Source organism: Polyodon spathula, chromosome 19 (genome assembly GCF_017654505.1).
Source record: "Polyodon spathula isolate WHYD16114869_AA chromosome 19, ASM1765450v1, whole genome shotgun sequence".
Lineage (NCBI taxonomy): Eukaryota > Metazoa > Chordata > Actinopteri > Acipenseriformes > Polyodontidae > Polyodon > Polyodon spathula.
This window is the reverse complement of record NC_054552.1, coordinates 31,678,331-31,705,374: the sequence shown is the minus strand read 5'-3', so window position 1 is coordinate 31,705,374 and position 27,044 is coordinate 31,678,331. Positions and strand designations below refer to the sequence as shown.

The 27,044-nt window shown below is 43.7% G+C and overlaps 1 protein-coding gene across 3 annotated transcripts in view; it reads right to left on the bottom strand.

The window, feature by feature from the left end:
• Window positions 1-27,044, bottom strand: part of LOC121294695 (immunoglobulin superfamily DCC subclass member 4-like) — a 49,983-nt gene that overhangs the window by 11,648 nt on the left and 11,291 nt on the right. For all 3 annotated transcript variants that reach the window (XR_005946814.1, XM_041218694.1, XM_041218695.1), the window contains exons 2-14: window positions 21,926-22,243; window positions 18,025-18,166; window positions 13,760-13,893; window positions 9,021-9,155; window positions 7,306-7,458; window positions 6,352-6,762; window positions 6,012-6,179; window positions 5,591-5,728; window positions 5,248-5,421; window positions 4,231-4,464; window positions 2,221-2,328; window positions 1,713-1,896; window positions 1,418-1,545 (exon numbers count right to left, since the gene is read on the bottom strand). Coding sequence is in view for 2 of the 3 variants with exons in the window: in XM_041218694.1 (XP_041074628.1) it covers window positions 1,418-1,545; window positions 1,713-1,896; window positions 2,221-2,328; window positions 4,231-4,464; window positions 5,248-5,421; window positions 5,591-5,728; window positions 6,012-6,179; window positions 6,352-6,762; window positions 7,306-7,458; window positions 9,021-9,155; window positions 13,760-13,893; window positions 18,025-18,166; window positions 21,926-22,243 (2,427 nt within the window). In the remaining variant the exon portion in view is untranslated. The remainder of the gene's footprint in view (window positions 1-1,417; window positions 1,546-1,712; window positions 1,897-2,220; window positions 2,329-4,230; window positions 4,465-5,247; window positions 5,422-5,590; window positions 5,729-6,011; window positions 6,180-6,351; window positions 6,763-7,305; window positions 7,459-9,020; window positions 9,156-13,759; window positions 13,894-18,024; window positions 18,167-21,925; window positions 22,244-27,044) is intronic.

Here is a 27,044-nt window from a genome sequence, read left to right as displayed (position 1 = left end):
TTAAATTACTGCAGCGTGTCTTCAAAAGGTAGCACATGAAGAAAGCTGTAGGTTGAATGAAATCTCATCATCGTTGTTGCCTTGAGCCAGTTTATGCATGTGATTTATAATTATTTGAACACTCACCGAAGGTAAATGCAACATGATGTGCATTACAGACGAATATGAATTGCAATTCTCTGTAGCAGTAAAATATGAAGGCAGAACGTGCCCCGCAGCCAGAACCCCACATGAATACAAGGTGGGTTATACTCTATACTAATAATCCCAGAGTGTGAATCATTGAGATCAAGAAATAAATAAGATAACGTTATTGTATATTTCATATCCCAGCCGTGCCCTGGACCTGCCCCACTGCCTGTACAGTGCCTGTGTGACCAATTACTGCACTGGCTCAAAGACAATCGGGTTGAAAGCAAGAAATCAGTGCGTGTAATAAAAGCGCTACCGTGACGCGCCAACGTTTTGGATAAGCCTTGAAAACACTCAGCTAAAGTGTGAAGAATTGGACACCAGAGAGACATCAGAGGCTCAGATACTCTGAAGATTAGATCTGAAGGCAAAACAGATGGAAGACCCACAGGGGCCATCATTCATCTCGCTCTGTGCGCCACTAACTTCCCTCACCACCAGTATGGGGCAAATATCTTACTTTATTTACTTGTGCCAAGAAAACAAAATGACAGGGAATAAAAATAAATGAATTAATTCATTTATTGTGCTCAACACTGTACCTGAACTCAGGTCGGGAATCACAGCAGGGGTGCTAGGAGTACACAGCACCCAGTGCAGCCCAGCTACCCCCCCATAAATACAGCTCACAATTAATCCTCTGAAGCAACAAAAAGATCAGCGTACAATGCAGAAGAATGAGATACAGCATCACTTGCACTAGTGCAAAATTAAATTGGATTATACGTCACAATAGCATCACCTCAGGTACCATTTAATCCAAATCGGCATCAATACCAAAGGTTTGAAAATTGAAGCAACAAACAAAATGAGAAAAAAAAAGATAACACTGACATTTATATTTCCTTTCAGAAGACACAGAGAGAGGGGGGGGGTGGCTTTCCACTGATCCAACAGAACGAAAATTGGGTCCAGAGTTGATGAAATTGGATGCAATTTATTTTTTTTGCGGTGCCTACAAATGATCAATAACTAATGCCGGAGAGCTATTGGAGAGTGATTTATAACTTTCACTTCCAATAGAACAACAGGCTGGCAGGCAATACATATTACTGAATGCAGGGTAACCATGCAAACCAGGAGAGAGAGAGAGAGAGAGAGAGAGAGAGGGGGAGAGAGATCATGCCCGTGGCTGGTAACAGAACTCAATCACAGTGGTAATTTCCATATTCAGCTCCCTGTGCTAACATCTCACTCACACACTCAGGGTCAGTTGTGTACTCACTATCGGGTAGAGTGGACTGCTCCACCACTTTGCTAAAGGGACCGTCCACCCCCACTGCATTGGACTGGACTGCCAGCTCATACTTGGTGTAGGGCTTGAGTCCAGTGAGGAGGATCTGCTCTTCAGAGCTGCACAGACAAGAAGAGAGAGCGAGAGAGAGACCTGTGTTCAGCACAGCCAGCACTGTGGCACAGGAATTCAAAACACAGTCCAGTAAACAATCTGCAGGGAGTGCTTCTTTTCATCAAGATCACCTACATGATGAATCTAGATCCGAACATGACCCTGCCTTCACCTGATGTAATAGGAGACTAGAGAGGCGTTTTTGACGGCCCAGGGGTTGCAGCGCACAGTGTAGTTCACAATCTTCACCGTGCGGAAGCTTGGTTTCTCCCACCTGAGCCAGATGGAGGTGGAGCTGTTGGACACAGCCTGCACACTGCTGGGGGGAAGAGGGGGGACCTTCTGCACCGGGGGCTCTGAAACAGAACGAAAGTACTCTGAAAGATCGCTACTACTTCAACTACAGACTAGACAAACCAAAACCAGTCAGAAATACAGACAGGTCCATTCCTTTTGTTCAATTCCAGTTGGAATGGATTAAGTGAATGGGAATTGGGAATGGATTTTAAAAAGGAATTAGAAATGGAATTGCAACTCTCAACCCTGCTTGAAATTTCAGTATTTTGCAGTGCCGTCAATGGAAACAAGAATGCTTTGGATCCACTGTAGTGGAGCCAGTTTAGCCGGGATTATTGACAGCTCTGTCTGCTTACCCTCCACCTCTAGAAGTGCCAGCTTACCTCCCATAGTGAGCGGTGCCCTCTCTGTCCTGCCCTTCCACACTGCCGCATAGCCATCCTCATGCTTGCTGAAGGCCATGACCTTCACTTCATAGAGCCGGTCAGGGGCTGAAGAACACAATGGGGACCCTTAGTCACAGCTTGACTGGGTACAGTTGCTTTGTTGTAGTTGATGCTTTGCCTCCAGTAGGGGGCAGCATTGAGCATGAACAGGGAGCACAGCAGGCTACAGTGGGACGGCATGAAAGGTGATCATCATCATCATCATCAGGAGGAAAAGAACTTACACAAAAAAAAACTAAACATTTGTTTTTTTTACTATCAATTCTAAAACGAAACAAACAAAAAAGCATACCGATCAAAGACCTGCCCCAGCATCACACTGATTTATTTATCACACTGATTTATTTTATTAATCCTGTTATATATATAATAATAGTTGTACTTGCGTCCCCTTTCAAAGAAGACTCCAATAAGAATGTTTATATTATGATGTCAATTTCAAAGGTTATCAAACATTCAAACTACTTTTTAAAACATCAGCTGTTTTTTTTTTTTTTTTTTTTTTTATTTAATGCATTGGAAAAAGAGCTGGCAACCCCCACACCCTCTGCATGTCTTTCAAGAGTAATGCCTGTGTTTAAAGGCTATATAGTCAGCCATTTACCCACAATTTAATAGATGCTGGTGGGATGTCTGAATCTGAAGGCTTTTGAAATCAAAGATGACAGCTTCCCCAGTATTCTCTCGACACAGCAGCAGCCTGATGTTCTGTACCGTTTGCAGAATTTATTGAACCACGCTGTGTGTGGATGAGAAGCAGGCTATGGTCCCAAGTTGCTCATAAGGATACTATTTATACCTCTGTATCTGTGACATGCTGTCGCCTCTGAAACGTAGCAGGGCTCAGGCGCAATCTTGCCGTTTCAATAGTCGACTCCTTGGTGGATCCATTCGTCACGCTGCAAAGCAACTGCTGCTGCTCATCAGTAACAGGTTGCTTTTTGACTCTGAATTTGCTTTCTGTTATCAAGCAGCTCCCTGCTGCTCAGCTCCATTCCTCCCGGGACACCGAACCCACTTCAGGGTTTTTTTTTTTGTATTATCCAGGAAATATTTCCAGTGCACATTAAAGAAAGCAAAACACAGAATGCTTAAAAACACCACTGCAGATGTCAGTACCAAGGAGGCAGCCAGGAGAGTGGTTATGCAATTTTGGCTAGCGTGTCAGAAGAGATAGCCTTCATTAGCCCAGCACTAATGCAAAAATGACCTTTTCACACCCTCAGTAACTTCACGTGCCTTCACGACCGTGCCACGTTTCATCTCAGTGGGTTGGGTGCCTTCACTACAACAGCCTGGCTGGGCTTCACTGTAGAACAGCTCATGCACACCTACAGGATGTGAGAACATGCTGCCAGCAGCAAGGTGACGCCCAGCCCGGCAGAGGAGATTGAAACGGATACAGTCACCCCAAGTAATTGGAACCAGTGAAATAGAGAGGCTTTACAGAATGCTGGCAAGCGCACTGAACAGCAGTAATAAAAGCTGCTCCTGTTTGTACAGCTTCTCAATAACCCAGCACAGTATATTGTTTTCCCTCAGCATAGTACAGTGTTTACCTCGGTTTGAACAAAAATGCCTTCACTGGCAGCTGTCAGGCAGTGAAGATGTACTTAGTTTTCAAAAATTCCTTTGGTTACGCATAGTACAAAAGGACTATTTAGTTCCTGAAGACAGTGCTATCAGTCTAGAAAGATGTGCTTTTGTGAACAAAAAACAAAACATCCCCATGTTCACTCACTGAGGTTGGTTCGTAGAATATTAAGACCACCGGCAAACTATTGGCAGACAGGGAAGTGTACATTGCAGTACTGTACAGGTACTCTAGAAAGGAACCTAAGTACATGTGCTGTAGCCAGCAGATAAAGATTGAAGAGTAGCATATGGACAGGCTCCTCCAGTATATACAGGATTTGAAAATACTCTTGTAAGGTGAACAGGACTCACCTAGGCCCGTGATCTCATACTGCTTCACTTTCTTTTTCAGCCTGATGGGTGACCTGGCCCAGGTCTCCCTTCTCGGAGAGTCTGGTGGATCTTCATTGGCTAAATTCTCAAGCTCCGCCTCCCGGTAACACAGCTTGTATCCAGAGATCTGCGCGTGACTGGACGGCGGCTGCCACATGACGTGAAGGGAGTCCACCTTGGCCCTGACCTTCAGTTCCAGGGGAGCAAAGAGAACTAGAAAAGAACCAAAGACCAAGCCAGGCCAGAGAGTTTAAACAAGTGCTAGTCCTAGAGGACAGGGATATAAAGGGCAAAGGGGATTCTGAGGAGTTTCAAATAATAAAACTATAAAGATGAGATACTGTACCAGATCTATCACTAGAGGTTGCCAAAGCAATTCTCTTTAGACAACCAATAATTGGAATTCCTGAGATTTTCATGCTATATGAAGGACTATGAAACACACATACCCTTCTCCAGTCCCGATTCTAGGGAATTCAGGTCAACCAAGGCTTAAATATTCCTCTTCATTCTTTATTGTATTCCAGCGTAACAAAATTAATAACAGCAGCACTCACATATAACCACCTGACACTTTTTCAAAGCATGTGTCCATCAAAATACTAAACAAACAACAGGCACACAGGGGCCTGCTTCAGGTCTGGGCTGAGGGTGGCTCGAATCATCACGGATCGATGAATCGGGATACTTTCTTTCACCGATACATTGTATCGTAACAGAGGCATGTACAGTGATACAAGAACAAAAGCACAGCATAGCTCTATGAGGTTCACCAAGCGCTTCTTGAATGAAGAAGTGTTTTTTATAGTTGGTATGAATACATACCCTTCCCTATCTCGCTGAAGCTTTAGTTTGACAAAATAATCCATTGGGATCTTATTATGCATCACACAATAGACAATCTGGGCCATCGCATGTATCGTGACCTGCATATTGTGATTCCTATCTCATCGCCCCTAGTTTGTGCTGGGTTAGGGGGCTGGTTCTCTTACTGACCCATGGTCTGGTTGTCCCTGTCGGGGGTTCGGTGTTGTGTCCACTCAGAGGGGTCTCCGAAGCCAGCGCTGGTTCCCGCTGCAATCCGCACCTTGTAAGTCTTGTTGGGATGCAGTGAATGCAGGGGCACCTGCGTTTCGTTTCCAGCCACTTCAATGGAATAGATCTGATCTACTGGAGGGGAAAGAATCAAAGAAGGGTGCTCGCTATCAAATACATATATAGATATTTATTTTAAAAAGTGCACATTTTCCAGTGGGGAATAAAATAAAACAGTAATGCAACTGCTCCTTTTGAAGCTGTTTCTTGCTGGATTTCTACGTGTTCCAATGGCTCCACTCACCCTCCTCCACTGTGCAGTAGTCGATCCTGTACTTGGTCACCTTGCCCTGGCTCAGCTCTGCGGATAGGGGGAACCACATGACGCGGATGTCGGTCGGAGTCGTGCTCAACAGAGACAGCTGAGGCGGGGCACTGGGGACTAGGGAGGGGAGCAGAAGCAGGAGGACACTTTAGGAAAGGTGTGCTTGCAAACCCTGTCATGCAGGTAACTCATTGCAATCTTGCCTGTGCTTTAGTGCGCTGTACTGCTCATATAAAGCAGTTCCATGACTCCAAGGACATTCGTCATTTTTCTTACAGGCTAACAGGCACAGGTTTAGGTCACCAATTAGTTTAGGTTTTACCAATGGATAATAGTTTTTCAATCCAAAAGAGCAGAAATAGTAATGCCGATTTTACCAGCAAATCAGAAGTGTACCCACCATCCTCCGAGGTGTGGACAGTGACCAAGTTAGATGTCCGACTGGCGCCCAGCGGGGAATAAGCCACTACATAGAAGGTATAATTCGTGTTGGGCTCCAAGTCTTTCACCTGAAACTCAGTGGTGTCGTTGTTCACTGCAAATTGGTTTTCTACATTGTCCGTGCCTCCTACGGGAAGAGAAAAAACATAAATACAAATAAATGAGACTCGATTATTGTTCTGGAGCAGGCCAATGACACTGATGGCTGAAGAACAGGCACTAACAGCTATGCTTGTTCTTGTACTTGCTCCAGTCCTGGCTACTAGGAATCAGACTGACTGGGATTAAAATGCCCTTACCTGCAGCCCTCTGGTAGTGCAGGGAGAAGCCGATGATCTGTTCGCTGTTGTGCTCGGGCCGCTCCCAGGTCACCAGGACGGCGGTGCTGGACAGGGTGGCGGCCGACACGCTGTGGGGGTTGCTGGGAAGCCCCTCGCGGACGATGACCGAGAGCCTGGCGGTGGCGCAGGCAGTGCCCAGGTTGTTCTCAGCGATGCACTGGTAGTATCCAGAGTCCTCCACCGCGATCTGGTTGATTACCAGGCTGCCGGAGCTCTGGATCTTCACCCGCCCGTTGGAGTGGATGAGCTGGCCATTCTTCATCCAGGTGATGGCAGGGGCCGGCTCCCCAGATGCCTTGCACACGAAGCGGCCCGTGCTTGCCCGCGTCCGGGAGATGGTTTCGGGCAACTGCGTAATGACCGGGGGAGCTGGAGGGTGAGAATACAGATAACCTAGGCTCACTACTGCACTAGTTCACACTTCTGCAATAAATGTGGTCCAAATCTGGGTGGAGTTCAGTTCCTCGATTTCTTTGTAGCTGTTACTGAGGTTCAAATTTGCACATGGGCCAGGCCAGTACAGCACACAATCTGCACAAATGCACAACCATTAATAACACTGTTTAACAACATTCTGATTCAGAATCTGGACAGGCACAATGGCACAAGGTTGGGGAAATTACTCTATGGTACTTTCACTTTGCTTCCTAGTGGGAACCCTGTAATTACACATTTCAAAATGAAATCTCTTTTGTAATTGCACTGTAATAACATGTGCCACAGCTAGCACACATCAGACAGTTTGTCTGGAACTCAAAACGGCCCTACTTTAACTAAATGGTGATGTCATTTAGAAATAACCCAATGCAAAGACATAATTTTGTCAATGACATATATAACTGGAATGCATTCTTAATATGTATATATCAAGGATGGCCTGATAGACCCTCCTCCATACTAGTTCCCACTTACACAGCACTCGCAGCGCAGCTGCAGCATTCACAAACTGCCGGGTCTTCGGCTTGTTGGCTCGACAGACGTACACCCCGGCGTGGTAGGACTGGGTATCAGCAATCAGAAGGTTAGTGGACAGAACTACAGCATCGGTGGCAATGGGCTTTCCATCTGCACAAACAGGACATGCAAACCGTAAAACTACCGATACGGACGCATATACTGAAGAGGTGAATTCAATGATCGAATCTGAACCAGCTTCTCCACTTCTCCAATCTTGTTTTGCATTCTTTTTAAAAAAGAATTCCTGGCTTATTTAACAATGCCCCATCCTCTCCCTGCACCCAGCCTGCTCTGTTTAGGTATAAAGCATCTCGTTCTCAAGACTGGGGTTAGGAAAACAAGACCTTTACTAGTTTATCGTTCAATTGCTGGTGCCAGTCAACAGCCTTCCTCAGCTTTCAAGTAGGCTAAACTATCAAAACAAAGCAGAAACAGATGTCCTTGGATTTGGAAGGCGGCTTTTTAAATGACGTCAAAGCGGCCTGCGGTGACCCAAGATCCGTCACCCCTGACCTTTGACACCTCAGTCTCGTAATGCTGGCACAGCGATTCCAGATCAAAGGGCGCAGCGCCAGCCTGGACGTGTTCTGCAGATGAAGTCACTTAATCATTAGCAGTGTTGTTGTTACTCAGGTCAGTAAATCTACTCCAGTTCACTTTAACAGCTCCATTATCAAGGCAAAGTGATTTATCAATATTTCAAATCGGTACAAGCAGAAAGGACCAGTGAAACAGAACTCAGGATACACTTCATAATTAAAACTGATCCTATATCGAGGTGTATGGATAGCCCTCCCTACACTTGCTGACTATGTATTGTTGTATAACAAGAATGAACGTAACACTGTCACGCATTTCTTTGTGTTTATAAAGATCTTTGCAACAACACACAGTAAGCAGTCTTTAGTGAGAACAAGATGTTTGCTGAACTTTCTCCCTTTTGCTTGTACACAATGCATTCCTTCCACACTAAAAACAATACTGACTGTCAAACTGAGCAAGACACCTGGTTTTGGAAAAAAAAACTTGTTTTACAAGCCAGATGAGGAAAGTCTCCATACATTTTAGCAAAACAGCAGGCATTCCTGCAATAAGCTGCAATGATGGGGCCCAGCTGCACTGTCATATGCATCACTGTAGCAGTGTGGGTCTGTAATACTGCAAGGGCAGCGGAGAGCTTGATCTGATTAGGCAAAGCAACCCGAGGGCTGGGTTGGAATTGAAGAATGTGTGTCATCAGCAAGCGTGCCCTGCCAGGGGCGGACCACTGTATCGCAAATATTAAAGCAGCCAAGGACTGGCTTCTGACGTTTTATAAAAGAGGCAGCACTTGTTAGCCATCAGGGTGAAGATGATTATGCAAAACGATTCAAGTGCATGAGGACTACCCATTGCAAACCCTTGCTGCTGTGCCTGATGTCACTCTGGCTTCCATTCCTTTAACCCCAACTCGTATGTACAGTGTGTCTGTGTGTTAATGCACAAAACATCTTCTACAGTACCTTGTGAATTGCCACTGGCCAGAACATGCACATTAATAGATACAGAATGACAGAAGCAATGGCCACCTTTGACTTGGGTTTCATGCACCTGGAAACTAGCGTTCAAAGTCACCTCAAAAGCATGAAAGAGAAGAGATCCAAGTGCAGAGCTTAGTAAAGTGAGCCTACCCTGTCGGATCCAGGACACGAAGGGGGTGGGGTCTGCCTGGGCCATGCACTCCATCACCGCGGTCTTCCCCGCCACCACCGTCGTGTTTCTGGGGGCGGCAATGATCACCACGTCCCCCTGCCCCGACGGAGGACCTGCGGGATGCAAGGAGAGCTTGATAATAAAACAGGGAGGGAGATGGCAGACAAGATCACTGCCAAAACTTTAAAAACACACCAGGGATGGGAATAAAACACTCCCATTGCACAGCAGTCTGATCCATTCCTGGTTTTATGAAGATTTAATAAGACACACCTGAGCTTGTTTTCTACACTGTGGCTAATGAAGAGGGTTACATTAACAGCAACGGTGCAGTTACATTAGGGGCATATTTCCATTTAAACTGTAGTCTGCCCACTATTGAGCAAGTGGGAATGACACACTATCAAGTCATAAGGAGACCTGAGCATATAACACACCACACTTGTTCCAAATCAAAGCAGCTGAAAAGGGCCCTCTTGTATACCAACCATCTCTCTAGATAAACACAACGCTTTTAAAAACACAGCGCCACTGTACGAAACCATGATGACAAGAGCAGATTTTTAATTTTTTTTTTTTTTTTTTTACTTCAAAGCCATTCTGAGTAAAGCAAGTGAAAAGCACAGTGTTTTTTTTTCTTTGGTTTTGTTTCTGAGCAGTGTCATTTCAAGGCCTGCCTCTCATTCAGACCCGCAGTTCTGCAGCTCGCTGGCTTGCATGCCTTCCCATGTGTGACTCTGAGCGACACCTTTGCACAGCAAGAGGGTGGGCCTGTGCTGCACAAACATTTACGGCACTCCTGTCAGATGTGAAGCACGTGAAGAGGCTCCTGCAGTGTGTCCGACCCTGGATGCTGCTGCATTGTGTCCGAGCGAGGCATGTTTAACCTGAAGCAGTTTACTCCAAACAAGATGTATGTTGATGTAACCCGAGAGGAATGTCAATAGCCATCTTCTGCCACAATAGCTTTCCATTTAACTACAAGGCAGACCGGAGATCTCACACAGTGCATTCAGCAGCTCCTGAATTAGGATTTCACACTTAGCCCGGTTTAACACTACTTTTACAATTATTGTAATTTATTATAATTGAGGCAACCAAATATTAAATGTATATTTACTGAAGAATAGAAGTTCCACCATGTTACTTATTTGAGCGATATCACACACACACACACACACAATGTAAGCAATAAGGAAATGTAATTATTTTAATTCATCACACCTGGGTATACCCTATGAGATACAGATCTGATGTACAAGGCATTTGCTCACCAGTACAGTTTCAGTCAACTCCCCTGTTGAGTTCTTTAATTGTTATCCCCACCTAGCACTCCTTCATTAACTGAAGCTTGGCCAGGGTGCTAGGCGGGAGAAGGAGAATATGGGACCCCTGCAGGACACATTGGACAACTGCTGCACATGACTTGCCCTCTACTCCCAGCAGAGGGCACACTTAGAAGGCTGGAGAGAAGATGTTTACAAGCTTCGTATTTGTCCCAATGTAGCCGATCCTTTTCTGCACAGGTTTTCAGTGTGAATGCTTTGTGTTTTCAAATCTCGCCCTTTAGTTTTGTTCAGACAGTGCTCTTAAGCACGCACGTAAATGTAAACTTTGTTATTTATATCAAATAATGCACTGGGGCCCAGCTCCCATTAAAGCATTTATCAGATTCCTCCCATCCCTGCTCCAGCTACCGCTCATTAACATCAACACAGCAATACGTCAGCACACGCTTCTGCGGAGAGCTGCTACTGCTGTCAGCGCAAATCACATCAACCACAAGGGCAGCCAACCCAACAGCCCTGAGAACTGCCTTTTCACATCGACTTCAAAAGGAGACGACTGCACAGCATTGTTTGGGAATCTGAAAAAGCTACTGCTGCATTGCAATGCACCCCAAAATGAGAACAGGCTTGTTTAACTAAAGTGAAAAGAGGATTTAAAAATCAGCCTGTGTAACTCTAGGTTATAAGTATCTACAGTATATGTACATTTTATACTAGCCCATTATGTGCTGTTGTCCTCATTTGAAGACAAGCTACTCTGTCATTTTTTGGAGCTTTTTAAATTGGCAGCAACCTGTTATTTTCATGTACATGCCTGTCAAATAACTTAACCTTTGCAGTTAACAAAATGAGAGCAAGTGTAAATGTAATGTATCAAATAACACACATACAGCTTGTGTTTTTTTAAAAGGAAAATGAATTTGGTCCTTCAGTTAAACCGGTTACTACTGGTATCTCCACTAAGTCGTCAGTGGGCGGTGTGCATTACTGAACCTGTCACCTGGACTAAGCTGCCATCTGCTCACAACAGCCAGTAAAATTGACAATTGACATTTCCAGCATCACAACATATACATCAGGTGTTGTTAGGGCAGCAGGAAATGTAAGAACGGATGGAAAGAGAAACCAAGATCAGGGCGCATCCTAGACAGAACCTTGAATAGAACAGAAGGTCCTGGCCCAGCCCAAGCCCTGGCAGTGGCCGGGGTGATTAACTGACCAGATTTAACACATGGTCTCCGAGATTAAATAAAAGAGCTGCGACTGGCAGCCAACGTTTCTGAAACAGACACAGACCGGGCGTGGTTCAGGCATTAAATAGACCAGGCCCCTGTAGTGGAACTCCAATACTGTTACATTCACCTTTGCACTGGTTATGCTTCAGCTCTGATGAAATGGTTGTTTAGAATTCTTAAAACAAGAATGTTTTTAAAATTCTGCTTGTTGAAAGATACTCGTCACCAAAGGAAAGCCCATTCTGGGTGCACTAACCATCTGTAAGATAATGTTCATAACCCTCGTTTTAAAACTGCGTTGTTATAATGATGTTGACATTTGCAAAGTGCTGTTGGGGGTGGTGGGTTATTATAATTGCAGGATATTGAAAGCTGAAAATGTTACTGTTGTCATGCTGGCTAGTGCAGTAAAGTGGGACATAACAGATAGAGCGTCAGACAGACAGACGTACCCCCAATATTGTGCTACACTTAAAAGCTTGTGCAACGAGAATGACCTCAGCCAGTTTCATCATAATTAAGGTACATATGAAACTCTGACGCGTGACTCACGTCTGCTCCATCCCCAGCAGGGGAGAGTAAGAGGTTAGAGGTAAGGAAATGGATTTCTTTAAGTGTGGTTTGGAAACAGTTGCCAGCAGCTTTGGCTGCTGTAGTTTCTGAAGCGCTGCCAAGAGCAATAAAGCGAGCGAGCGCAATAATGACTTGTCATTCATCTCTCTAGTAACTGCAAAGAACAAAACAAAAACACTGGTCACAGATCCAAGAGGAATCAGTAAGAGTTTACACAAGGCTTTTTATTATGTGTTAAATATACAAGGTTATAATCATTTGCTGTGTTTCCAAATAGCTCAAGTGAATCCCATCCAAACTTTTGCTGTTAACAATATTATAGTAAGTTATCATCACAATATAATTAAAGAGAAAATGGAAATAACAGGTAGATGCCAGTTACAAATGCTCCAGAAATTACAACTTAGCCTGTCCTCAAATGAGAATATTGTCACTTAATGGCTGAATACAAAACAGGCCAGATCTACCACAATGACCCTTATCTGGGATCACTGCAGCCAAGTTACATAACCTCCTGCGCTGAAAGTTAACTACGAAAAGTAATTTAAACAAAAGCGGAAAAGAAAATCAATGTCTTCCTGTAAACATGCACAAAACAAACTACCCAATTAACAACACTTGCTTTTAAAAGGGCCTTTGACTTCTAAAACAGTAACCCGAGTCAACCAAGCCAGATAACAACGTCTAACTTCACCCTTCAGAAAACTAGACCAAATACACACTGCGCCGAACAACTGAGACACCCAGAGGGCTGAAATCATGCCCACACCCCTGGAGAGACACTTCTAATAAAAAACACCCCAACTCTACACCGTCCATACATCACGTACTGTCTGGGATCGCTACAGTCAATAAGCAGGCTTGGTACTCCACCAATAACACCAGCAGTATGCTTTCTGGAGATCTTCATGTTCCTCATAAAGTGTGTTGCAATACAGTCTATATAATCACAGAAAACATGCAAACTACAATACTGTGCACATCATTTCCACTTGAACAATGCATGCTTGTAGTAGTAATTTATTTTGACCAGTTACTGTAGAACCACTCTCAAAGCATGTGTGCACTGGTACAGTGAACGCAGCGAAATCCTACTACATTCACAGAGCATGATTCGATCAAGCCCTGTAATAAATAGAGCCTCTATTTAAGTGCATTTTAGCTCTGCCCAATCCATACACTGTAGCGGTTTCCTGGAAAGACAGACATTAGGGCTGCATTTCCACACATTTCATTAGATGGGTGCAGTATCTGCCAGAAGCTAGTAATCAGATACAGAGTGCGAGAGTTCGAGAGAATCCTCCCAGGATGGCAGGGGGATTACCTTCATAATACAGTTTATTGATCTGCGGCCCATTCATCGTCTCCAAAGCTAATTACACTAATCTGGAGCGCACAGCTCATGGAAACTTCTCACAGGTAATGCATGCAAAGCCAAGTCATTTCATTTGAAGACACCAGACCATTCCTATTCAGATCTGATCTATGATCATGAATCATCTCCTAAACTCAAAACCGCCCCATCAGATCTCACAGTTGTCAACTGAGGATCATGGCAACAGTTCTAAGCAAGCCGAACTCTTTCTACAACGCATGTACCGTATGTGGTTGCTGGTTTACCTTCGGTGACGGTGAGCACTGCGTCCTGGCTGTAGCGAGTCCGAGCCGCGTTTGCTGCCACACAGCGGTACGCCCCTGCATCCTCTCCCTGCACATTGACAATCTGCAGGACACCGTTCGGGAGAGGGGTGAATCTGGAAAGGGACAGGAGAGACCTGCTCAGCATACACTGCACTCGATCTAAAGTGTTACAAACTTGACATGCAAGAGGCCATGGCAGTTTACATTCCCCACCCCTAATTCAGAAGTGTGATTCTGCTTCTTCCAGCTGTAAATACAGTACCTGCAACTAGCTAATTACACATGGTTACCTGCTATAGAACTAGGCACAACACTTCAAAATGCTGCCTGGAGGGAATAGGACAAAAGAAATCTGTTGCACTTCAATGAACAACAGCGGTTTAGAACTACGACAGCAGCCACTGCAGAAGGGGTTGGAGGACAAACCAGGTGCAGTCTAATAATCGGTGGAAAAAGTGGGAAAAAACAGGAGACAAATTAACAAAGAAAGGCTCCATTCTCCAAGCACAGAAACCAAACCTGCTGGAAAGAAACCCCGATATAACAAAAAAGGAAATCTGGCAGGAATGCTGTGTGTGCAGCCTCCTCACTAATTAAACCGTGCATTCCATGGCTTGGGATAAACAAATGCATAGACACCTTCACCGGTATTTAGCATGTTCTTACAATATCAGCAACACTATTCCCCAATCTCCACCCTGCAGAGAGCTTGAATTGCTGATCTCGTTGCTATGAGAGCAATCAATAACCCTTTATTGAACTGCTTCCATCCCCTCCCCACCACCACCCAAGGCCCCCAAACCCTCCACAGAAGTAATCCCAGGTACGGTACAGCAGGAACCGCTGCGCTCTGTTGATCACTAGGTGTTTAACAGCTCTGAATGCATCTCCACGCATTGATCTCATTTCCTGTCTGTTCAGTAATTACTCCCCTAAAGAGAGACTGTCGAAAATGAAGCAGCTTTGTACTGCAAGAACTGACGAACCTTAGACAAAAGGTTTCCACTTCTCACTTGATAATTGTGATCACTCAATACGGTGCATTGTGCAAGAATGGGAACACTAAATGCACGCAGGGACTCTTACCCTGTTTACACAAGCTCCTTTTTAAGCCAGCTTTGAGGAGGCTGAGCTCCAAGGACGGCTTATTTTTTTTTTGTTGTAGTGTTAAAACCGCTGTCTTAATACCAACCATCTAAAATGTGGCAAGTTGGAGAATTTTCTGACTACCTATATCCACGGCTGAGACATTTGCACTGAAATTGAGGGCAGTTATGTGGCATCTGCTTGAAGTTAACCACCTACATACATTTCCATGGCCCTGGTTCACCCAAACATTTCTAAACACAAGCTGTCCTGTGACTTGCACGGCTCTGACTGAGGCTCTCAGTTCAAGTTAAGCCCACAAACATGGGGGTAGAATTTATACACCAAACAGGGGTTGTGTGTTTGCAGTCTTTACAAACAGGAATTACAGTAACCAGAGCGCAGTATAATTCAGTAATACCACGACATGCGTCAGGCTGGCTCTGGTATGTACTGTGGAAGAGTAACACAAGAGCCCTGCTGGACACAGTGCTGGTCATATGAATACAGAAAGTGAGCACTCGAGATGCAAAATAAACCTGGTACAAAACGCACTGATACAACAATAAAATCCCACAAAGCAAATCACAGTGTTTGACTCAATCAAGAAAAGCCATGAACACGTGTACAATTGAAATCCATAGCCTCTGGCACAGGCTTACTGGAGCTATAGAATTAGGTGTGGGAAAATGTACACAATCTTTCTAAAAACAAAGGGAAGCAGGAAAGTACTGTTGCATCGCGGGAGGATTTCACACTGCTCTGCCAAAAACAAAACCTCATACATTTCTGTGGGCGGAATACAAAAATAATTGTGTTACAAAAGCTTTGCATGATTTCCCTCCATTTCGAAAATAATCCAATAATTGTTTCATGTATTTCTTTATAAATTTACCACTTTTTAATATTTATTTTTTTATTGATCTCTGTTTTATAACCCTTCAAAACACAATATGCTAAAATAAATTATTATACACAATATGCTAAAGTGTACAAATAGAGGGAAAAACTGGAAATGTTAGGCATTACACCTCCAAGGCAGAATCAAGCCTATTCAATCTAGTGAAGCAAAACAAAATGCAAACACATTTATCCTTGTTGATTAAAGTTGGTGTGGGAACGTGGGCTTTGTAACTCTGTAACCTAATTTTAAACATAGTTTGAAACCATAGATGCTGTATTTATAGTGTGCTTTTTTGAGAATTGAAGACTGCATGCTCTTAATGCTAGCCCTGACTCGACTGCAAAGCCAGTTAAACCTGCTGCCCAATGCTGTGGCTAGCACCGAGCAAACCCAATGTGTTCAATACTGAAGCCTCTCCCCTTAAACCACAGTGCTGAACCTGCATAATTTCATTTGGGAGTGATCATCTATAAATCATTTCATCCGACAGATGGACGTTTCACTTTGACCGCTCTTGTGGGAACAGGTTCTGACAGAGCTGGGGATACACAGCAATGTAACGACACAAGCGACACGCAAGGAAACAGGGCTGCTGAGCATCTGGGTGTGCTTTTAAAAACACAGAAACACACATACAAGGTTGTACACTCTGGATAAAGTAGCCTGGTCCAACAGCATTTGGAAGCACAAGCTGCAGCTCCTGCCTATCCTCACTAATCTACTACACACCAGGGCTCCATACAACATCGAGCAGGTTTTGATGATATTAAACAGAAGCATATATTTGGAGATTGAAAAATACAACACACTATTTCAGTTTACTAATCACTGCTAGAATGCGCAGGAAAAAAATTAAAAAAAAAAAAAAAAAATCACATCCAGGTTTTTCCTATCTTGTTAAAGCCACAAAGCACTTGATTTTGATAAGATTACTTTGCTTTGAATACATTTCACTGGGGCTGTTTGGCTTGGAAGGCGTACCCTTCTGCAGGCTGCACTTTATTGCTATGTGGCTCCTGGTGTTTACCATTAGAGCATCTCACTGTATCAAGCAGGCAATTACACAGCCAAAGCCAACAAGGTTTCATTTTATAGTGCTGTGGGAAACTATGCTAAATTTGGCAGAGAGCCACGGTTGATAGCCCAGTGCCAAGAACAATACCGTGAGGTTGTGTTATTACTGTAAGCAGTACCAAGTGTTGCTGACCAATGAAAAAGACCTCTCTGGGGGGGAATAATACACCTTGTTTACTTAGGTTTTTCACTCACTACTTCATTAACCACAGAACCTGTGGTGCAGCGAACGAGTGAATATGTGACTGTCCTCTTAAAGGCACACTGTCCAGCACACAGCGCACTAGGGGGCTGTAATACCAGCTGACCAGGAAGAGTGGGGCGCTCCACTGTGCTGACAACAGCTAGAAGTTCTGCATTTTCTCAAAGAACAAATAATACACAGAGTTGGTAGTCCTTGGAGATACGAGGGCCCCCTAATCCATGAATGACCTTAGAAGTTACAGCGACAGGAAACCCTTGTTCTGTACCCTTACACTAAGTTATTGCAGCATGAATCAGGGAGTCCAGTTTTCATTACACCCCTGGAATTTGCCAATATCTTTCCACAAATTGTAAGTATTTCACATCAGTGAAGACCACTGACACAGTTGAGCAATCTTTTGGCCATTATGTTACCGTTCAATGCCTACACGCCCATCTCAACCCCGCTAACCATTATTTCATTAACTGCAAGGATGTTAAACTGACTATTACTGAGGCAATTCAGCACCGCTCCTGAAACATCATTGAGACTGAACACGGCGGAGTGCAAGCTCTGGCAGAACAAAAGACACAGCTGTGGATCTTAATACTGCAATCATTCAGACCATTCAAGTAGGGCTCGTTTGGAACGAAGAGTTACTAAAACAGAAGCTAGTTTCACGACATTTTTTCTGTAAAAAAGGTGAGTGCCATTCCATTGTATATTCATTTAAATGCTCCCCAATTAAAAGAAATGTAGGGAGGTTCTTTGCTACTTATCTCTGGTATCATTCCTGCCCTGCTCTGCATTCTTCCATCACAGTGATTTTATAGCAGAAGGAGGCTAGTAATGCAGGTTGACCTGTTAACACTCAAACTAGACTTGCTTAAGTCAAAATCCGAGTCTTCAAAAAGTGAATTGATATGTGAATGGTGATGATTTGAGACACCAGCGAGGACAGTGTTGGAGAGCCGGCCCGGGTCTGTAATGACTGACCTGGCTTGGTCGGGGAGGAGGGACTGGTCTTTTTCCCAGGTGATGATCGGCGTTGGGAGCCCGTCAATTCTGCACTGGAACCGCGCCAGGCCACTCTGCTGCACCACTTGAGACTCGGGGTGCTGCAGGAACCGGGAGAGAGCTGCAAAGAGAAGCAAGAGGCATCGCGTTAGACTGAACAAACTTCTTCTAGAGAAATGGGATGATCACGTATACCAAGGGGACCAGCAACTGGAGTGAGAGTTTTATAGCTAGTTAAAAATGATTGGGAAGAAGTGGGAGCTCAAATGATGTGTTCAGGAAACCATGTATATAAAAGTAGTAAATGTCCAGATAAGCTCAAAGACATGGTGTCCACAAATGTGTTCTATCAAGCATGGACAATAGAATATATACATATATACTGTCCAATATTTAACCTGTAGTAGAGAACGTAAGGTGGTGGCTGGGAGATAAGCAGAATGATCTGTTTGACAGAAATTGGTTTATGACCAATTTCTTAAGAACAGATAAAAAGCAATGGTTAAGGGCCCCCATTTTATTTTAAACTACACGTACTCAGTATAAATCTAAGTGCCTTTAAGAGACACGCCGGGACGATTCCAACACCTCCAGATCTTCTATCCACCACCTGAAGGATCACATACCGACTCCTCCCAGCAGAAACAGGGAACTTGACCATTATCTTTACTCTGCCGTTTCATGCTAGTGACCGCCAGAACTTAACGGAAGTTTGGAATCAAATAAATGTAATCTTGTTAAATTTCAATTAGGAGTCATGAGAGTCTTGCTTACACTGTACTGATAATCACTGATAATGACAATACCAGAACGAATGCCGTGATTAAGAAACTGAACCCCAACCCTACACTGCAAATGTGCAAAGCAGTGACTCTGTAGGGAGCTTTTAAACTGCAGGGCAGGACTGGCTGCAGGACTGGTGTAATTTTGTTGCCTCTTTTGTATTTGATATTGTATTGAATTTCTTTCTGCTTTGCTTTAAATGACCTGCTGCAAGTGAAATGCATACAGTTGTCTATCTTTTTTTTTTTTTTTTTTTTTTTTTTATTTAAATAAAATTAGTAGTTGCCAATTGATTTTTACCCTGCTCAGCCAATTGTGTGCCGCCCCTTGGGAGCTCCTGTCCACGGCCGGCAGTGGAATGGCCTGGACTCGAACCGGCGACCTCCAGGCTAAAAGGCGCATCCTGCACTCCATGCAGAGCGCCTTTACCGGACGCGCCAAAATGGAATCTTCAACAGATTATTGTTGTCAATTACAGCTGCTGCAGAGAATGGCTTGATAAAACCCAGAATATTAACAGAGACGTTCTGGTTTCTAAATCCTGCAAAAATTGACGCAAATGACATTTGCTGCATGAGCTGCCCTAACTATTGGCTGTTATGTACACCAAATATGCAGTAGGTTGTGACGCACATCTGTACAGGGTCTGCTATCACTGAGAAACTGTCACTCTGTACACAAAGAAGATTCCTTTGCTGATACTGCATGACAACATCTGACATTTGAAACCAGACTTCTCAGAGCTACTTTAACGAATGCTGCATCTGTAACCTTGAACCGTACGCAGATAACAACCACAAAAATATACACCAAGACTACAAAAGCTACTAATTACTTGAAACTGGCTTTATTCTTCACTTCTAATTTATAAAGCACCCCACCACCCCCTGGCCCCACCTCCCTTCAAGACGGATCCATCAAAAAAACATTATGAATTCCTGGCACACGATTCATGGACAGCCATCAGTACTGCCGACTCCTACGCAGTCCATACAACCAAGCCAGCTTTCTACTGAACTCTTCCCACAGGCGAGGAAATCACATTTACAGCACACCTGCAGCCACATTCCCAGAGCAATCAAAAGCAACCTTTATCAGCTGCACTGAAAATGACTACAATAAATAAAATAAACTAGAAGTTAATTCAGGGTGAAAAGAGAACGTATAAATAAAATGTGACGCTTTAGGGTTAGGAATCCATTTTTAAAACATTTATCAGTGTGTTATAAGGTTTCAATGACCTGGCAGAACAGTTTTACCACCATAATAATTTTAATGACAACCTACCAGTAGAATGCTTCACGTCATGTGTACGGGATTATAACGATCCTTATATATCTTTAACTGTTGTATGTGTGTAAATGAGGAATACTTAAAGAAAAGGTGTGTATCGTTTGAAGCAGTAATGCTGTATAGCGCCTTTCACTGCCGAAGCTATCTTGAGCCACTAAGGACAGAGCAAAAGGAATCCCTCATCATTGTCTGCTCTGACCATTAAACCAGTCATCACCTTTTCTGCTGCTGCACAAACTAAGAGGTGATGCTCTGAATTGTGCGAAGTTCTAACAGGAAGTTATGAGAAATCTGGTTCTTTTAGCTACCTTCGTATTAGTGTCAGAAATGAATTACCATAAAAGATAAAAACCTTTGAAGAAGCCCATATTAAAAGCCATACATTTCTTACAACCTCTATATTAGGAGCAGCGCACACAAAGTAAAGAGGCAAGCCCCTGTGGTGTTCGTGCTAATGAAATAAAATTCTGTAGAACTGCCTTTTACAGAGTAGCGAGAACTAAAAGTAACTGTAGCAAACAAAGTCAATTCTTAAGTAGAATAGCAACAGCGTGCCAACGTGATTTCAAGGCAGGAAGAAGACTGTCTGTTCTCTGAATATGCATTCAGAATATTAAACCAACCACATGTTCTTCAAGGCACTTCAATGCAATTACAGTGTTTATATATTACTGTGTGCGACTCTTCAGTTTCAGAGTGTAAAGAACTAGCCTGAGGCAAACCTTCATTCTTATGAATAACAATCACAATAATTACAAAGTACTTAATACACTTTCACAGGTTTCAGGCCAGAACCTCAGGGGTATGTGATGGTGGTTTCTGATCTTGTGTGCGATGTCCCTGTTTATTGCTCTGGGCACCTGTAAATGCACCCTGCACATTTCCAGAGTCTGAACAGTAATGCAAACATGTCGAGTCTGCTCTGCCTCTGTGTGCTGCCCATTGCCTGCTGTGAGCGGAGTACAAACAAGCCAGCCTCGAGAATCAATGCAAGGATCACACGACCTGCAGGACCCCTCCAAAATAACAATCGTTGTGCAGACTAGCGGGAAACATCACCTGATCGTTGTGCTGGAACTGTCTTACACAATGAAGAGACTACACATTGCCACTTGACAAAGTAACTGCTGGATACGTCATGACAAATGCAAAGAAGAAAACTCACATTTATGACAGATGTCTTAAATGTACCAACAACAACATAATTCCAGTCCTTATCGGTACCATGCTGAGCGCATATTCATGTTTTTACTTTATCTGTTTAAAACAAAATAGCGCCTGGTGCTCGAGGGGAAAGGGCCTTAGGAGCTCAGGCTGTCCCAATCGTTTTTTGAGGGTAGTGTATTAAAAAGATTCATTACGGCTTTGAATTCCACCACAGCGTGAGCATTATCGCCAATCTTTCGGTTCTTTTTTGGTACTTTATACTTCGACTCCCAGATATTTCAAAAGACAACGCTGCTGCTGCTATTTCCTGGTACAAAATCACTTCCTGTGCTGTAGCAACCGAACTGTCTTCAACACAAGAACTCTGCTGTCAGCAGGTACAGAAACAGACTCTTTGGAATCCTACTGCATAGCAGTTTTCTTCATTCCTGGTTTTAATACAAGCTTGATTAGCCACAGAGTATAGGTAACAAGCTCAGCTGTGTCTTATTAAACTCCTGCTAAAACCAGAAATGGACCAAACTGCTATGCAATGGGAGTCTTACTTCCCTCTTTGGTTGGAGCATCAAAACATACTAGAAAAAGTGAGTTAGAAATGCGCCGTTTCTAAATCGCATCACCCTGAATTTCTACTTACTGGTGTCTCTGATGACGGCTGTGCGGCTGGCGATGGCCCCGAATGAGCTGCTCACGGTGCAGGAGTAGCTCCCCTCAGCACTGCTCCGGCGCTCCTGGACCCTGCCCTCATGCACGACCTGCAGGACAGAGAGGGAGCCGTTGGGCAGCACCTGCAGAATCCCATTGCTCACTACCGGCACACCGTCCTTTTCCCAGGAGATGTGGACGGGCTGCTCCACAGCCGGCAGGTTACAGTCCAGCATCAGCTCTTGGGCGGGTTCTAGAACAACATGAACCGGACCAGCGCTGCAGCTCAGCTCCAGGGAATAAGCTTTATCTGGAAAGAGGGGGGGGAGATGGGGAGGTGTCAGCTGGGAGTCAGGTAAGCATTAACAGATTAGTGTAAACTGCATTAGTGTAGATCTTAAAATGGGGATAAAGTTGTTAACTGCAAGACTATAAGAGACTAAGCCAAATAGACAAATCGTTTTGGCTAATGCTAGTGTTAACACTGATGAAGGCTTCAGTCACGCTGATTTCCTTGCAGCCATACCCGAGTATGTATTAATAGAGATATACAGCTGCTTAATATCCCTTACACCACCGCCTCTAAACAAGGTACTTGCATGAAGGCTAATCAGTTTCCGACTATGCACCGCAGGTCCCTTTAAAAGCTACTGTGACTTACAAAAGCCGGTGTGCAAGACTGATGCAGGAGCCCTTTGCAGATTAATCAGATTCAAAAGGTTCCAGTATACTGCAGTAACTCCACAAGTTTACTCTGCAACCTGTTAAAACACACACACGCACACGCACACGCACACGTTTATAGTGTTTATACTATAAAACATGCCCCCCCACACACACTCTATTTTACTCTGAGGGAATTTGCTGTGGACCTCATCCAGATGATTCTGTACAGTTCCAATGAAAAGGGATTCCAGCTTCCCTGGCAAGGAGTTTATCAACACTAGACTCAAAGCACATGGCTCCCTGCCTGCTCGTTATCACATACAATATCACCTGGAAACGAGCTCCACCTCTGGACTACAGGGATCACTATGAGATATGAAGTGTAAAGTACTGCACAGTGCTACCACACTATATCTTACCGTTATAGCACTGTATCATTCTTTAAATGTGCGGTAACAAAGGCTTGAAAAGGAACGAGTACTTCCTTACAAAGCAACCCCATTCCTGCTATGAAATCGGATGTCTATCCGATGCACAGGGACAGCAAGTTGCATCCTAACTGCACAACTGCATGGTGGTTTTATGGTGGGGGCTACAGTACTGCAACAGTAATCAAACTCGCGATATCCAGATTCATCCCAGGCCTCCAAAACTGAAAGGCTAGTACGTTAACCTTGCGCCACCTAGCCACACTTACCAGAATGCTTAGTGTGTGTATTCATCTGTAATGCACATGGCATTATCATCCTAGCTGTAGGGTACAATAGACAAGGGATGAAAACCCAAGCAACACCAGTACCCCTTTAATCTGTCAGAACAGGTCTGAGTGAAGAGCCAGTGATCCCTAAAGACCAGGGGCAGCCGCACAATCCATTTAGAAGGAAGGAGAGCGAACGCTATGGCTCAAGAGGAGAGGCTCTTATATATATATACATACACCACATCAAACATGACCTGTGCAATTGGAGATGAGCCAAGCCCTTAGAAAACAACCTTCTAGGAGCGGTCTGCAGTGACATGACAGGCTGCCTTTTCCTCTAACACCTGTAGCGCTTCTGCTCAAGCAAAATGTAATTTCAATGGGGAGCTGCTGTCTGTAGCAAAGGGTTGAATAATCTGCAAACACGCTGCAAACAAACAAGCGCACACACTCGCCGTAGAGCAAAAGCAACAAAAAACTGCTGGCTTTCAAACAGGGTGGTGAAGCTTCTCTCACTACTGACTGCAACACTAAACCATATACCGGGACCCCTACTCAAACATTTCTGATTGGAAATGCATTTAGAGATTGACCTGAAACACATTCAGAGGTATGGTAGTCACAGCCACCAGGTTTTACTGAATATGTACTGAAAATTACATTCTTATTAGCAAAAAGGTACAGTAGAAGTCAAAGTGGAGAGCAGAAAATGTCTTTCAAGAGAACTCAAGAGACAACTGCGGTGGTTCTGTGTCGAGCAGTCAAAGGGTTAACAGAGAACACAAACGTTTCATTTGCCGGTAAATGGATGCGAGGGCGCACAACGCGAGGCAAGGCTTAAAAGTACACGTTTGTTTACAACTCTTGTTACCGGAACCAAAGTGAGATCTGTTTGGCTTCGTTTTTTCAGGTTTGTATGGACAGACGCCCTTTCCGAGTCTGCAATGGAAACATGCTCCTGGGCTCGGGGCCTTTGAAATGAGACCTCGTGTGGCCTGGCATGGGACCTCCTCTTACTACATATCGATGGGTGGGACAGCGGACATCATGGGCTAGCACAATATTCTGACCCATCGACAGACTGATTATTGAGGTAAAACGCAAACGGTGAGGGAGACCCTGGCGTTGTTCCATGAGATGAAGTAAAATCCTTGAGAGCGAAAGTGCCGTTAATTTATAGAGCAGTACATGAAAATCAGCATCTCTCTCAAAGACACAGCTCTTTTTATATGCAAATGCATAGTCTGAATGGATACAGTGGCAAGACGCCAGCAAACATTTTGCATAAACTGCCCTTGAACACTGCTAAATGGTGCTGTTGGGCAATGTGGTCTTTATACCTTGCAAGATAAACCTGACAAACGCAACCCTTTCAATATTCTGCATGGCGTTCTGTTAAAGTATAACGTTACCCTTTTACAGTGCAGTAAGACTGGATTCTGTATAAGTGTAACTACCCTTTTACAGTACAGTAAAACCGATTTCTGTCTAAATAATCCCAAAAGAGATGCACAGTCTGTTCCCACATTAAAACGACTACCCAAAGATCCTTCCATGTGGATGTACAGGTATAGCAGGCTTCCAGTTACAGACCTGCAACCACACACCTGCGTGTATCATGTCAGTGAATCAACATCTCACAATAACTGTTCCCATTCAACAAACAACTGTTCCCATTCAATTACACTTCATTCTTGTCACTAAGACAGCACGCACTGTACTGCAAGAACTGTACAGCTGCTTTTATCTCATTTACACAAGCACACGAATATTGATCAACCAAGGGCAAGGAGAGGCATGACTGAACCCAGGCCGATTGCATTTATTACTCGCCTGCTTGTCTAACCTCCACGCCAGTTAGTAATCTAGTTAGTAAAGCAGATAATGAATAATGTGGGCCACAGGTACTGTACAGGCTGGACTGTGCATTGTGTTTTCAGGAGGCTGAACTACTGCCGAACCAATTATGTGTTTCCAACATTCTTAACCAAAAGTAACTGAAAGCAACAGAAAATCTGGGACATTTACAGGAACATTTCCATCTGTCTGTTACTCTATTTTGTTACACTCACTTTCACACAGCTGGCTTCATTTAGGGATTATTGTTCTTGACCTGTTAAGTGTGGAGGAGCCTTAGTCATTAAGAGCACAGTCGGCCTTTCAAAAATAATAACTGGCTTGAGAAGGAAAATCAACCCCTCCTGGTCCAGAGCCTGCCCCATGGCTCCAGACGGAGATCCCTGATTGGTCTCTTGTTTCCATGGCTCAGTTGCTTAGGTTCCGTGGGTAAAAGCGTGGGATTGGCTTTCCAGATCAAGCTGTTCTGTTTATTAAAGTTGGTTACAGCAGTAAGGAGGCATTTGAAGTGTGTGTGTGCGAGATTATATATATATATATATATATATATATATATATTATATCTCATATATATATATATATATTATATATTCGTTGTAGGATTTCACATTATTATATTTAAGATAAAATAAAACAAAATAGAAAGAAATCTAAATTGTAAAAATGTTTTGGCAAAATTACAAAACCAATTTTTATGTATTTGTTGCCCAAAACAATTCTTACGATATTGCTAAAAATAATGTACTATTTTATAATAAAGTGAACAAAAATAAAAATTGTCTCGGATTTCTAATTTCATGTCAAACTGGCATAGCTCCAGCATGCAGTATATTGCCAAGAGGGTTAGACCTAATTATTTGTCGATGAGTATTTAATAATAACGCACGTTTATTAATTCATGTAGCCACATTTTTTATAACTGCATCTGGAAAATGCTCAGCGACACGGACTAATCAGACAGCTGTGAAAGAACTTGACAAAATGGAACTGGCTTTGCACGTCTGTACAGTAAACACAGCGCAGGTGAAGACTGAATGGGTCTTTTTAAAATTCAGACACAAACGCGGTTGACGCAAGAGGCTGATACTGAAAATACTAAATATAGACGCTGAAGAGCCACATTTTGTTGTTTTACTAAAATGTGTTTGAAGATACAGTGTGAGAGCTGTGCTGTAATAAGCCCACCATGTACAACTGAAAATCTATAACCCAACGTGCTCTGTTGAACAGCGGTGGCTAAAGTCGTCCCTTGCACTCCTGTTCTTGTCCCAACCCTGTTCTAAATTGTTTAATTGAACCAATTAAACCTCCCTCTAGACCATGAAGCAGTTCATTATATAATTGTACCTGTTAAACCAGGACAGGTCAAGAAGAGCTGCCTGTGTTAAAGAAATGGTATGATCCATCATGACGTTCCTCAGCTGCTTTCTGTTCTTCGAGTGCGTTTACAGGACAGATATCTAAAAACTCGGGGGGCTCAATGTCCTCGCAACAACAGCTACCGAACTACTGAATGCAGAAGCATGGAAGCGTTGTCGCAATCCAATACCATGAGGGAGTTCAGAATAGTAAATCTACACTTAATGGGAGTCAATGCAACAGCCAAAAAGATATGGGCTCCAGACAAATGAGGGGAACCAACCAGAAACAGATCAAAAAGCAAAAGGTCAGGGAAACCCTGCCTCAGACAGAGGACATTGATGTACTGTATCCATGAGCAGCAAAGCTTAATGGTGTGCATCTCATGGTGCTGAGCAGCTACTGTTTGTCAGAAATGAGGTGTACGGTTCCACTTCTTCATAAAACATTACCAGAAAATATTTAACAGTGCTGCTTTTTTCTTTTTGTTTTGTATTTTTCTAGTCTCGGTCAGCTTTTGATGGCCACA